The following is a 15,126-nucleotide window of genomic DNA, read 5'->3' on the forward strand; positions in this document are numbered from 1 at the left end:
TGCAGAAATAGTGCAGCGTTTACACTACGTGTGAACCCGGCCTTAGAGCTCAGTAGGATTTGTCCAGGCGTGATTTTTATTAGATATTATCCCAAATATCTTTTGTTTGTACCAAATAATGCAACATTAACAAAATGACTTGTGTGAGCAATTTAATATTACATAGCGGCACCTGGGTTGCCTCTGAATAACGATTTAATTGGAGACATGAACAAAAAATAAGAGACAACTGTTCCTTTGATGATATTAAGGGGAATTTGCGTCTTTACTGAAATCTGGAACTTCGTATTTTCCTTCTTTCTCCAACTTTTCCTTTTGCTGTCTAATGGCACTCAAGCGTTCCAACTGTAAGAAAACAAGGCTATTAATAGTCTTTCAGGGTAACGTTAAAATGTAACATTTTATCAACACATCTATAATAATCTTTACATTTATTATTTAACGCTCCTTCTACAAACTTGTATTAGTAGTAATCACTAATAAAATGTATAATAAATTGATATGAACCACAGGTCGGATATGCTACATAAAAGTACGCAGCATATCTGACCTAGAACCCGCAGGGAATTCCGGCCGAAAAACGGCACCAAATTTTTAAGCAGAATATCCTCTGCGGAAAACAGAATTATAAAAAAAAAAAAAGCCAGTACTCTGTGTTGTCATAGCGAAGTGTCCCTTTGGTTTCCGTGCAACGCGGCCTCCTGAGATGATGATGCTACAGCCTATGTGACCCGCTGCAGTCTGTGATTTGCTGCAGCCGTCATATGGGATAAATTATCATCCCAGGAGGCCATGTTGCACGGACAACAGAGGGACGCGTTGCTATGACAATGTCCGGGGGTAAGCATTGGCTTTTTTATTATTTAAAAAAAAAAAAAGTTTCTTTGTTTCACATTTGTGAGTTTTGCAGCAGAATCCGTGCTGCAAAAATAGCAACATGTTATTTGTAGTGGTTTTTTTATTTTTCCATTAATTGAGCGATGTGAGGGTACATGCAACTTTTTGATAACTTTTAACCCCTTCCCGCTCCTGGACGTACTATTAGGTCATGGTAACTATAGCGTTCGCGCTCCATGACCTAATAGTACGTCTCGGGAGTAACGGCCGTTTCGCCCATCCTCCCGACACATACAGGAGCTGTGACAGCTGCTGTCTCGTACAGCAGCTGTCACAGCTCCTACAGCGGGGACTGATCGCTGTGTCCCCGCTGATTAACCCCTTAAAAGCCGCGTTCTATAGAGATCGCGGCTTTTTAAGGGTTAAGCTGCCATCGCCGGCCTGCTACACGATAGCGGCCGGCGATGGTGACTATGGCAACCGGACACCAAACAATGGCGTCCGGCTATGCCATAGATGGAAACCTAGTGGGTCCTGACAACGTCAGGACCCACTATGCTTGCTGTCAGTGAGTAGCTGACAGTTCTAATACACTGCACTACGCATGTAGTGCAGTGTATTAGAATAGCGATCAGGGCCTCCTGCCCTCAAGTCCCCTAGTGGGACAAAGTAATACAGTAAAAAAAAAGATGTGTAAAAATAAGAAAATAAAAGTTTTAAAAGTATTAAAAGTTAAAATCCCCCTTTTTCCCTTATCAGTCCTTTATTATTAATAAAAATATATAATCAAACAAATAAACTATACATAATTGGTATCGCCCCGTCCGTAACGGCCTGAACTAAAAAACTATTTTGTTATTTATCCCGCGCGGTGAACGCCGTAAAAGAAAATAATAATAAACCGCACCACAATCACAATTGTTTGGTCACTTCACCTCCCAAAAAATTGAATAAAAAGAGATCAAAAAGTCGCATGTACCTAAAAATGGTAATGATTGAAACTACAGTTCGTTACGCAAAAAATAAGTCCTCGCACGGCTTTATTGATTGAAAAATAAAAAAGTTCTGGCTCTTAGAATAAGGTAATACAAAAAGTGAATGATTTTTTACCAAACGTATTTTATTGTGCAAACGCCATAAGACATAAAAAAAAACTATCATCTGGTATCGCCGTAATCGTATCGCCCCGCAGAATAAAGTGAATGTCATTTATAGCGCACGGTGAACGCTGTAAAAAAAATAGAAAAAAACAATAGTAGAATTGCTGTTTTTTAGTCACCACGCCACCTAAAAATAGAATAAAAACTGATCAAAAAGCCGCATGCACCCCAAGAAAACTACAATGGATTCCTCAAGGGGTCTAGTTTCCAAATTGGGGTCACTTTTGGGGGGTTGCCTAATAAAAAAAAGAGGCCTCAAAATCCACTAGGTGCGCCTTTGATTCGGAGGCCGGGGCTTCAGTCCATTACCGCCCGAGGGCCACAAGCGGGATATTTCTCTAAACTGCAGAATCTGGGCAATAAGTATTGAGTTGCGTTTCTCTGATAAATCCTTTTGTGTTGTAAAAAAAATGGAATAAAGAGGATTTTCTGACCCCAAAAATTTTTTCAACTTCACCTCTACTTTGCTCTAAATTCCTGTGAAACACCTAAAGGGTTCATAAACTTTCTAAATGCTGTTGTGAATACTTTGAGGGGTCTAGTTTCTAAAATGGGGTATTTGATAGGGGTTTCTAATATATGGGCCCCTCAAAGCAACTTCAGAACTGAACTGGAACCTAAAAAAATAAATAAATGAGGCAATACTTCGCTTCTTACATTATACTGATAATGAGCAGTGCCCACCCCGAGATGACCCCAGTTTTGACCGTTTGTATAAACGGAGACCCCTATTAGACCGTTCCAGTGCCCGGTTTTCCCTAGCATTCACCCCCGAGAAGTGTATTTCTATTGATGAGTCCCTGGTACATTTTAAAGGGAGGGTTCAATTCCGCGAGTACCTGCCGGGTAAGAGGGCAAGGTATGGCGTGAAGATGTATAAGCTGTGCGAGAGTGCATCAGGGTATACCTACAGGTTTAGGCTATATGAAGGAAAGGCCACTCCCAAACCAGACTGCATCCTGGACTACAATAGGTACATGGGAGGGATGGACTTGTCAGATCAAATCCTGAAGCCCTACAGCGCCATGCGGTGAAGAAGCTGGCCGGGCACATCATACAGATGGCATTGTACAATGCGTACGTGCTACGTCGATGTGCAGGCCAGAGGGGAACTTTCCTGGAATTTCAAGAGGTGATTATCAAGAACCTAATCTTTAGGGACCAAGAAGGGGGGGCACCCAGTACTTCTGGAAGCGAGGCCACACGCATCGTACCAGGGCAACACTTTCCAGGAGAAGTTCCCCAAACTGGCAAGAAGGGAAAAAGAGGTGCAAAGTCTGCTATAGGGGATGACACAATATATCAATGTGACACGTGTCCCGAATAACCAGAGCGCTGTATGAAAGAGTGTTTTAAAATTTATCATACATCCCTTGGTTTATAATTTACCCCAATTTTACTTACCCTGATGCACTCCGCACAGCTTATCCCCCCTCGTCTTTCCCCTCTGAGCCCTGCTGTGTGCCCAGGCAGCTGATAACAGCCACATTGAGGGTATTGCCATACCCGGTAGAACCCACATTACAGTTTATGGGGTGTAGGTCTCCCGTCAAAATGCTCACTACACCTCTAGATGAATGCCTTAAGGGTGTAGTTTTTAAAACGGGGTCACTTCTTGCGGGTTTCAACTGTACTGGTACCTCAGGGGCTTCTGCATACATGACTTCGCACTAGAAAATCCCCAGTAGGCCAAATGGTGGTCCTTTCCTTCTGAGCCCTCCCATGGGCCCAAACGGCAGTTTATCACCACAAATGGGGTATTGCGGCACTCAGAACAAATTGCGCAACAGAATGGGGTATTTTGTTTCTTGTGAAAATAAGAAATTTTCAGCCAAAACTACATATTATTTGAAAAAAATAATTTTGCTTTCATTCCCAGCCCAATTCAAATAAGTTCTGTGAAGAAACTATGGGGTCTAAATGGTCACATTACCCATAAATGAATTCCTTGAGGGGTGTAGTTTCCAAAATGGGGTCACTTCTGCTGGGTTTCCATTGCTTTGATACCTCTGGGGCTCTGCAAATGTGACATGGCACCCGAAAACCAAACCAGCAAAATCTGCACTCCAAAGAACACACAGCACTCCTTCCCTTCTGAGGCCTCCCATGAGCCCAAACGGCAGTTTACCACCACAAATGGGGTATTGCTGCACTCAGGACAAATTGGGCGACAAATTGGGCAACAAAATGGATTATTTTGTTCCCTGTGAAAATAATAAATTTTGATAAAAAATTACATCTTATTGGAAAAAATGAATTTTTTTTTTATGTCACAGCCCAATTGAAATAGGTGCTGTGAAAAAACTGTGCGGTCAAAATGCTAACAACAACTATAAATTAATTCCTTGAGGGGTGTAGTTTCCAAAATGGGGTCACTACTGGCGGGTTTCCATTGCTTTGATACCTCTGAGGCTCTGCAAATGCGAGATGGCACCCGAAAACAAATCCAGCAAAATCTGTACTCCAACAAACACATAGCGCTCCTTTCCTTCTGAGCCCTCCCATGAGCCCAAACGGCAGTTTACCACCACAAATGGGGTATTGCCACACTCAGGACAAATTGGGCGACAAATTGGGCAACAAAATGGGGTATTTTGTTCCCTGTGAAAATAAGAAATTTTGATCACAAATTACATCTTATTGGAAAAAAATAATTTTTTTTCATTTCACAGCCCAATTCAAATACATGCTGTGAAAAAACAACAAACATAAATGAATTCCTTGAGGTGTGTAGTTTCCAAAATGGGGTCACTATTGGGGGATTCCTACTGTTTTGGCACCTCAACACCTCTTCAAACCTGGCATGCTTCCTAAAATATATTCTAATAAAAAAAGAGGACTCAAAATGCACTAGGTGCTTCTTTGCTTCTAGGGCTTGTGTTTTATTCCACGAGCGCAGTAGAGCCACATGTGGGACATTTCTAAAAACTGCAGAATCTGGACAATACATATTTAGTAGTGTTTCTCTGGTAAAACCTTCTGTGTTACAGAAAAAAAAATGAATAAAATTGAAATTCAGCAAGAAAAATGAAATTTGCAAATTTCACCTCCACTTTGCTTTAAAGGAACAGTGTCATCACAAATATTTTATTTATATGTTAAAGATGTTAGTGCCTTAATATAAACGTTTATTTTCATTTGTGTGTTTGTGTTTTACTGTTTCTTTTTTTCACACTTTTTTTTCCCTATGGGGGCTGCCATTTTTTGTTCCATTTCTGTGTGTGTCGATTAACGACACACACAGACATGGAATACGGCAGCCACAGTCCCATAGGGACTGCGAACGGCTCCCGTCCCATTGACTGCCGTGTACGGCGTCTGTGTGGGAACTGCGCATGCGCCGCTCCCACACAGTCCTATTCGAAATTGGCGCCGTCCGGCGCCATTTTCCTGTGGACCGGAAGTCGCGGCCGGACAGTAAGATTACTACTTCCGGTCGCGGCTTCCGGACAAGTGCACATGGAACAGCGGCAGCAAAGGGAGCGGACGGGCCGCGGCGGCAGGAGCAGGTAAGCGATTTCAATGTATGTTAGTGTTTGTGTGTGTTTACTACTGCATGTAAACCTACTACACTGTGGGTTACCTCAAAAAATGGCGACGCACAGTGTAGCAGGTTAAACCTTTCAAACCCCTCGTTTATCCCGTCACTAGCCAGGATAAAGGAGGGGGGGATGCTGAGCGCTCACTAGAGCGATAGCTTTTAACCCAATGTTGCAATGCTGCAATTTTGGGAACTAGCTCCAAACAGCTCCATCTAGTGACCAAAAATGGGTAGTATTATAAATTTGAAAAAATTTATAATATTTCCTGACTCGCGAAAAAAATAAAAAAAATTTGAACAATGTTTAATCACCCACACACTAAATGTTTAAATTTTAAAAAAAAAACATGTTTTTGGGGCGACACCATGCCTTTAATTCCTGTGAAATGCCTGAAGGGTTAAAAAACTTTCGAAATGCTGTTTTGAATACTTTGAGGGGTCTAGTTTTTAAAATGGGGTGTTTTATCAGGGTTTCTAATACATAGGCCCCTCAAAGCCACTTCAGAACTCAAGAGGTACCTTAAAAAAAAGGCTTTTGAAATTTTCTTAAAAATATGAGAAATTGCTGTTTATGTTCTAAGCCTTGTAACGTCCAAGAAAAATAAAAGAATGTTCAAAAAACGATGCCAATCCAAAGTAGACATATGGGAAATGTGAACTAGTAACTATTTTGGGTGGTATAACCGTCTGTTTTACAAGCAGATGCATTTAAAATCTGAAAAATGCTATTTTTTCAAAATTTTCTCTCAATTTTGCAATTTTTCACCAATAAACACTGAATATATCGACCAAATTTGACCACGAACATGAAGCCCAATGTGTCACGAGAAAACAATCTCAGAATCGCTTGGGTAGGTTTAAGCATTCCGACGTTATTACCACATAAAGTGAAATATGTCAGATTTGAAAAATGGGCTCTGAGCCTTAAGGCCAAAACTAGGCTGCGTCCTTAAGGGGTTAAACAAACAAAAAAAAAAAATGTAAAGAGGAGAATGTGAACAAGCATTACTTTACAAGTACACTGTATTGCAATACTTCATGCCTTAACCAGTTAGTGACCCCCCATTGTTAGTGACCGCCCAGTGTTTTTACGGCGGCCACTAATGGGCTTTATTCCGATGCAATAGCCTTTTTAGTTAAATCTCCCTGCTCTAACGGGCAAGATCGATCTCGCTCATTTAACCCCTCAGATGTGGCGCTCAATAGCGAGCGCCGCATCTGAGTGGTTTAGGAGAGAGGGAGGGAGATCCCTCTCTGACCCCACCGGCACCCAGCGTGTGATCGCAGGGTGCCGTCGTCTTCTATGGCAGCCAGGGGCCTAATAAAGGCCCCCAGGTCTGCCTCTAGTCAATGCCTGCTAGAGGCCATGAGGCAGAGGCATGGCCTAGCAGATGCCTGTATGTTTTACACAGACAGGCAGTAATAGACTGCAATATAGAAGTATTGCAGTGTATTATAAAAGCGATCGGACGATGGAACTAGTGAAAAAAATGTTTAATTAAGTTAATATAAAAAAAGAAGTGAAAAAACACTTTTTCCCCTTACAAAATGCTTTATTATTAAAAAAAAAAAAAAAAAAAAGTTACACATATTTGGTATCACCGCGTCCGTAACGACCCCAACTATACAGTTATTACATTATTTAACCCGCACGGTGAACGTCGTAAAAAAGAAAATAAAAAACAATGCAAAAATTGCGGTTTTCTGTAAATCCTGCCTTAAAAAAAAAAATTGGATAGAAAGTGATCAAAAAGTTGCATCTACTCCAAAATAGTACCAATAAAAACTACATGTCGTCCCGCAAAAAAAAGCCCTCATACAGCTGCATCGGCAGAAAAGTTATGGCTCTCGTAATACAGAGACACAAAAACAAATAATTTTGAAAGAAAAGTGTTTTTACTGTGTAAAAGTACTAAAACATACAAAATCTATATAAATTTGGTATCGTTGTAACTGTAACAACCCGCTGAATAAAGTTGTTGTTATTTCTATTCCAATGGGGATGAACATTCGTTACTCCGATCGCTCGTCCCCATACATTTCTATCATGTCGGAAGCACATCTCCATGTTTACACAGAGAGATTTGCTGCCAACAACTATAATATTTTGGGCATTTAAAATGATACAATCAGCCAATGAACGAGACGATAATTTGCCGGTGTAAAAGAGCTTTTATGGAAAGTGAGGGACTTACAACTTATACAAGGGACCACTCAGTATACATCCATATGGGACACCCCATGGCTAGCTAATCTAGATCACCTTGATGGCTTAGGTAATTGGAAGCGTGCTGGTCTTACACAAGTAGCACAGCTCGTCCGTGATAGGGCATTGTGCTCATTTGAACAACTCCAGTGATCATTTGTAAACCCAACATCTGATCTTTATAAATAACTTCAGATGAGACATGCCTTTCAGGCAGACTATACTGGGGATGGCTGTTGTATTATTTCTGGTAATGACATTGTCAGTATGATAGAGACTACCGGATCATCAGCAGGAGTTCTATCTAGACTATACAAAGTGATCCTAGTTCCGGTGTTGGCTAAATGCCCAGTGAAGAGTAAAGAAAGATGAGAGGCAGAAATTGGTCGTTTGGAAGTTACGCAGTGGGGAGAACTATTGGAGAGGCTGTCGCATTTATTTGTAAGCGAGGCCCATAGATTATCTCATATATATCTAATACATAAAGTATATAAGGCGCCAACATTTTTATCTGATATAGGGGTTAAATTTCATTCGCTATGCCCTACATGTAAGCAAGAATCTGCAGGTATGCTGCATATGTTTTGGTCCTGTCACGTATTGGAGAGTTTCTGGATTGAGGTGTTGGCCATCATTCAGGATATTTTTGAGGTGTCGATTTGAGCCCGCTTGTATGTGTGCTGGGGTTTGTGGAGGACCTGGCGACCTCGGAGCATAGGAAATTGTCAATTGCCAAGTGGTTATACATGGCACGGAAATTGATAGCCCTGCATTGGCTGGATGAGCGGAGACCTGCCAGACAGGAATATATTAAAGGGGTTTTCCAATACTTTTTTTTATTTCTTAAATCAATGCAATGTTCCTCTATTAAGATATTAGTGCACTCTGTCTAGCTTTTTCTTGATAATAAATGGTTTTAGTAACATAACTCCCTATTGTTTACCTTGAGAGGTTTGTTTTGCTCAGTAAGTTCATTCCTCTTCTCTTCCTGTGTTTCTCCTCCCTGCATGCACTGCTCTAGTCCCAGCATGCAATGTGCATGCAGCAGTGCACTTGCTCCGCCTACTACACCCAGCTCTACTAACTTCTGCAATCCCAGTCTTCATTTTGGTGCTCTCATTCTATTACTGCTAGCACAAGCTGAAATCACTGGATATCTGCGTTTTTAAACAACACTGACCCTATATGATGATACGTAAAGTTTGGTCTTTATAATTATAAGTTTTCTAAATGTATATTAACTGTTTATACAGTCTTAGTTTTAAATACTGTATTTTATATATATATATAAAATAAAAAAAATTGAATTCTAACATGTGAATTGGGATAAAAGGAGCAATACCTGTGGATCGCCGCTGCATCCTGTGTCGGAGATTCACAGTGAGCAAGAAAAAACTAAAGGGAAGCAGCGCTCCTAACTAGCCATCGATGAAAAATAATTCCCCTTCATGTAACTCTGCTACCTGTCAACTGAAAAGTCATCCACCACAGGGAAAAATGTTAGTCCATCATGTCTGATTCCCAGGTGTTTCTTTGCGGTACTCCTCTGTGTGGAAACATTTTTCACTCTGGCAGCTGATTTTTCCATTGACAGGTAGCAGAGTTACACAACAGGAAAACAAATTCCCCATCATGTAACTCTGCTACCTGTGAACTGAAAAGTCATCGGCTGTTTGAAGGGGGTGCACCGCTCGTATAAGCGCTGCTTCCCCTTACTTCATCACACTGTGAATCGCTAACTAGTTCGTATAGAAGCGAAGTATTGCCTAATTATTTTTTTTGGGCTTCCAGTTCAGTTCTGAAGTGGCTTTGAGGGGCCTATATATTAGACACCCCTATGAAACACGACATTTTAGAAACTAGACCCCTCAAAGTATTCACAACAGCATTTAGAAAGTTTATGCACAAAATGTTTTACCAGAGAAACGCAACTCAATACTTATTGTCCAGATTCTGCAGTAGAAATATCCCACATGTGGCCCTCGGGCGGTAATGGACTGAAGCACCGGCCTCAGAAGCAAAGGAGCACCTAGTGGATTTTGAGGCCGCCTTTTTATTAGGCACCATGTCCGGTTTGAATAGGTCTTGTGGTACCAAAATAGTGGAAACCCCCAAAAGGTGATCCCATTTTGGAAACTAGACCACTTGAGGAATACATTGTAGTTTTCTTGGGGTGCATGCAGCTTTTTGATCAGTTTTTATTCTATTTTTAAGTGGCGCGGTGACTAATAAACAGCAATTCTATTGTTTTTTAATTCTATTTTTGTTACAGCGTTCACCGTGCGCTATAAATGACATATTCACTTTATTCTATGGGGCGATACGATTAGGGCTCATTTACACGAGCGTATTATACGTTTTTGCAACGCGCGTCGCAGGGACCTATGTTACTCTATGGGGCCGTGCAGACAGGTACGTGATTTTCACGCAGCGTATGTCCGCTGCGTGAAACGCACGACGTCCTATATTTGTGCGCTGTTCGCGCATCACGCACCCATTGAAGTCAATGGGTGTGTGAAAACCACGCATGTCGCACGGAAGCAATTCCGTGGGACGCGCGTGATTCACGCAACAGCACTGTAAAGGATGAATGAAAACAGAAAAGCACCACGTTCTTTTCTGTTTACAAACATCCAAACGGAGTGTCATAATGATGGCGGCTGCGCGAAAAGCACGCAGCCGCGCATCATAAAGGGCTGACACACGGAGCTGTTAAGTGCTTTTTGCGCACGCAAAACGCCGCGCTTTTTGCTTGCACAAAACGCACACGCTCGTGTAAACTCGGCCTTACGGTGACACCAGATGTTTATAGTTTTTTTATGTCTTATGGCGTTTGCACAATAAAATACGTTTTGTAAAAAATCATTCACTTTTTGTGTTACCTTATTCTAAGAGCCAGAACTTTATAATTTTTCCATCAATAAAGCCGTGCGAGGACTTATTTTTTGCGTAACGAACTGTAGTTTCCATCAGTACCATTTTTCGGTAAATGCAACTTTTTGATCTATTTTTAATACATTTTTTGGGAGGTGAAGTGACCAAACAATTGTGATTGTGGTACGGTTTATTATTATTTTCTTTTACGGCGTTCACCGCGCGGGATAAATAACGAAATAATTTTGTAGTTCAGGCCGTTACGGACGCGGCGATACCAATTATGTATCGTTTATTTATATATTTTTATTAATAAAAAAGGACTGATAAGGGAAAAAAAGGGGGATTTTTTTAACTTTTAATTTCTTATTTTTACACATCTTTTTTAACTTTTTTTTTTACTTTATTACTTTGTCCCACTAGGGGACTTGAGGGCAGGAGGCCCTGATCGCTATTCTAATACACTGCACTACATCCGTAGTGCAGTGTATTAGAACTGTCAGCTATTCACTGACAGCAAGCATAGTGGGTCCTGACTTTGTCAGGACCCACTAGGCTTCCGTCGATGGCATAGCCGGACGCCTTTGTTTGGTGTCCGGTTGCCATAGTAACCATCGCCGGCCGCTATCGTGTAGCAGGCCGGCGATGGTAACTTAACCCCTAAAAACCCGCGATCTCTATAGAACGCGGCTTTTAAGGGGTTAGACAGCGGGGACACAGCGATCGGTCCCCGCTGTAGGAGCTGCGGCAGCTGCTGTACGAGACAGCAGCTGTCACAGCTCCTGCACCTGTCGGGAAGACGGCCGAAACGGCCGTTATTCCTGCAACTTCGTATACACACCGCTACACACCTTCAACCTTGCGCATGCGCAGTGTAATATACACGGCCGCTGAAGACGCAGCCACATAATTTCACAGAGCATGCGCGGTGGAGTGTGTTCACCACGCATGCTCTAATTCAATAAAGAAGCACGTGGTACGGTTACGTCATTTTTGACGTAACCGTACAGTGTGTAAGCCGGAAACCGGAAGCAAGGCAGAAGACCAAATGGACGGGTCTGCACAGGAAGTGCAGATTTTGCATTGCTAAGGGGACGGCGACGGAGGAGGATATACGACGCTACAGCCATCTGATGAAACGTAAGTACATTGGAAAGTTATATCTTTTTCATTGTTTTATTTAAATAAATGTAATTTTTTAGTTCCGGAATACCCCTTTAACAAAATTAATTGGTTGGCAAATTTGGAAAAGGGAGTCTATGAGAAAAGTGGTACACTGGCCAAACTTGAAAAGGTGTGGGCCCGATGGCTTGATGCTTCTCATTTGGTATCCAGAGAACTGATGAGATATCGGCGTGGTCTCATAACATATCATACGGTTCTGTTCCTGCATACGACTGCCTGGGCTTGGAGGTCACTGGCTTCTTGACGGGAAAGGTTCGCTTTTAGTTTGCGATAAGTGCAGGGGATAGTTATACTAGCTCATAAAGACTCTGTTAAGATAGACGGGATGTCATGTTGCAAACATATGTATGTTTATTTGAAATGTATTATATTACGATTGTATATTAAGAATGTAGAATGGAATGAGGGATGGTAATTTTTGGATTATGCTATGACCATTGTACTTTGAAATTTTTGTATGCTTTTGTACTGGGACTGTGTTTGTTGGGACGGGGTTGGGGACCGTTTTGTATCGTAAAACAAAATTCCAATAAACATTTACTGAATATAAAAGGGCATTTACTGTATCCTCTAGAGATGCAGCCCACTCACCATTTTGTTTCTGTGCATACACTCAAGAAAGTCATCATGCTCTAGCTTGCACTCCTTCTTTGCCCGGATTGCCCCAATGCCATGTATACACTCTACCCAGTCTTTTTCAAAGGAATGGCAACGACCGATCTGACCGAAAGGTTGCTTAGAACTCTGCAGCAGCATCCATTTGTCTATATCAATCCCAAGTTTGCTCTGAAGATCAATAAAAGGCATTGCTGTGTAGTGAGAACACCACACAATTAAATTAATAGAACAGTATACAAAGCACATACACAAGAAAGTCAAGAAAACACCACAAACAATACATTCTAATCAGAAATATAGCATTTACCCTACGACCATATACTCAAAGGTCAGGGATGATTGTGGGATGGGATCGTCCAAGTCTTATCTCTGAGGCATATAGCTACAACAAGATGCTCAATATGCTCATATTCTGAGTGCTGCTCTTCCAAAGCAACAAACTGCAAACTGTCTCAGCACCAATGTGCATGGAAACTAAAGGTGGTTTTACATGGGCAGATATCGCCCGTGTTAACCACCTTTAACAAGCGCCGATCGACAATACAACACGTTGATTTCCGCTCGTTAGCTTCATTCACAAGGAGCAATGATTGTTTAAGGGTTTTCCCACAAAACACATGTATCCCCTATCAACAGGGTCCGACCGCTTGGACCCCAGTGATGAGTAGAAAGGGGGACCGAGAACAGAGCGCTGGTGCGCATGCTTGACCAGCGCTACATTTATTTCTATGGGACTTCTGGGACCGCTGTCTCTGGCAGTTTTATAGAAACGAATGGAGTGCTGGTCGAGCATGCACACCATTCTTATGGAGCACCTCGGGGGAGGGACTTTCAGTCCTACGTTATCCTCATCTCTGGGTGTCCCAGCGGTCGGACCCCCAGCGATCACACACACATACATATCCCTTATCCTGTGGATAGGGAGATAAAGGGGTTTTTCCACAAACACATGTAAGTATTGGGATGAACAATTGTTACTACAATCGCTAGTACCCATGCATTTGCATCATGTCGGCACCACACCTGTCGACTAGCGACCTTTTTTTGGCCACATGTGCAATCAGCCAATGAACGAGCGTTTGCTTGTTCATCAGCTGATCATTGCTCTATTTATACAGGGCAATGATTGGGAACGAGCGTTCGTACAAATGCTCATTTAACCGATCATTGGCCCATATAAGAGGGACTTTACAAAGCAAATAGTTGTAGTTTTTAACCAAAGAATTTTAAGGTCATGCAGAGGGAATATTTCCTTTAGGAAGGCCTTCACACGTTCATATATCGGTCTGCGTTGGGATCATTTTACACCACATCTGTGATGAATGGTCAGCGTATACGATGTGAAAGTCTCCTGACATATGTCGACATCCCCATAGGCTTTTTATTTTATCTTACAATTATGTCAAAGTTGCTGTAGCTAGGGGGAATTGGTCGGATCTTGGAGAATCTCTTAAAGAAGAAGTAGTACTTTACACAGAGGACAGGATAGATAGTGACACTACTATGGGCAGAGGCTAAGCCAGAGGAACCCCTGAGCTGTCAGTATTGCTGGATCCTAGTAAGACATCTAGGGATGTGAAATTCTATCTAGCAAAATAATAAACGTCACAATTTAGGATCAGAATCCACAATTATGTATAGAAAGTTAATATAGGGAGGCTACCAGGACTGGGTGCCAACAAGCCACTTTGCCTTGGCCAGGGTATTTAAATAGAGGCCTACGTTTGCCCCCGGGTGATGGAAAGCCTAGCTATAGTTCTGGCGTAGACAACATATTAACATTCTAGTAATAAGAACAATGGGAAAAAAAAGAATAATGTTGGCACCACCCGCACATTTCTAGGGGCACTGGCTGCCTGGTTTCGTGGGTTTGTCTACCCTGGTTTAAAGCCAGGTGGGGTCTAGAATTGCTCTTGCGATTCTTATCCCATAGATACTGATGTTTAACCCTGGGCACCGGACACAGATTATATTATTACGAATAGTACTGTCATGTAGTGAAGCTTTACTCAGTGCCCACTGGGTCACCCACAGCCATAACGGCACTTGCATGCTGCTGTCAGTAACAATGATACATACTACACTCCTGACAAGCTCTCGATGGTGCAAGCCCAGGGAACTATGCAGGAATTCAGATGAGTGTGGTCGCTAATACAACGCCTGATAAATCAACTCGGTTACGATTGTCACCTGTAAGGATCCGGACGTCCTCTACTCCAGCTGCTTCACGACACTAGCAGCCGTAGTGCGCCTATCACGTGACGTCGAATAAATGAGCCGCCATTTTTGATCAGGGCACATACAAATTCATCACTTATTTACTTAAGATTGCCGCGTCAAATCACTCCATAATGTATTCTATTTTGCTGTCAGTCTCGTCTGCGCAGATGTATGTAACATGAAGGTTAGTTTAGTACTGAATATAAATGCACGTCGCCAGGAATAAAGGTAGCTACCGATGAGATATACCTGTGTGGTTTTGAAACAGCGCCACCTGCCTATTGGAAGAACGAGATGTTCTATTTTGGACATGGATGTACTATATGTTGATAATACTGCCTGCAAGCTGATGCACTACATTATATAATGTTTGGCATGAGATTGCGGGCAGTATTATGAATCACTACAAGTCACCTTATGTCACGGTCAGCAGAGAGCTACAATTCCCATGGATATGCCATAAGGATATGTCATAAATGTCAGAT

At 42.0% G+C, this 15,126-nt stretch overlaps 1 protein-coding gene across 2 annotated transcripts; it reads right to left on the reverse strand.

The window, feature by feature from the left end:
- Positions 1–139: 139 nt before the first annotated feature.
- On the reverse strand, positions 140–14,717 carry NDUFS5 (NADH:ubiquinone oxidoreductase subunit S5). 2 transcript variants are annotated; one of them, XM_075850469.1, is made up of 3 exons: positions 14,612–14,717; positions 12,395–12,612; positions 140–345 (listed from the first exon to the last, which is right to left on the reverse strand). In XM_075850469.1, the coding sequence occupies exons 2-3, from the start codon at positions 12,608–12,610 to the stop codon at positions 247–249; spliced, it is 315 nt and encodes a 104-aa protein (XP_075706584.1). In that variant the 5' UTR covers positions 12,611–12,612; positions 14,612–14,717; the 3' UTR covers positions 140–246. The 2 variants fall into 2 exon arrangements, with proteins under 2 accessions (XP_075706584.1, XP_075706585.1); XM_075850470.1 differs by lacking the exon at positions 14,612–14,717 and adding an exon at positions 14,501–14,605.
- Between the last annotated feature and the right edge of the window lie 409 nt (positions 14,718–15,126).

This window comes from Rhinoderma darwinii, chromosome 2 (assembly GCF_050947455.1).
Source record: "Rhinoderma darwinii isolate aRhiDar2 chromosome 2, aRhiDar2.hap1, whole genome shotgun sequence".
In the NCBI taxonomy this organism is placed as follows: domain Eukaryota; kingdom Metazoa; phylum Chordata; class Amphibia; order Anura; family Rhinodermatidae; genus Rhinoderma; species Rhinoderma darwinii.

Excerpts from the sequence above, each read along its gene's own strand:
- NDUFS5 (XM_075850469.1), bottom strand. The coding sequence starts at position 12,610 with ATGCCTTTTATTGATCTTCAGAGCAAACTTGGGATTGATATAGACAAA. Across the intron at positions 346-12,394 it reads GTATGCACAGAAACAAAATG|TTGGAACGCTTGAGTGCCAT; the intron begins GTGAGTGGGCTG and ends GTTTTCTTACAG.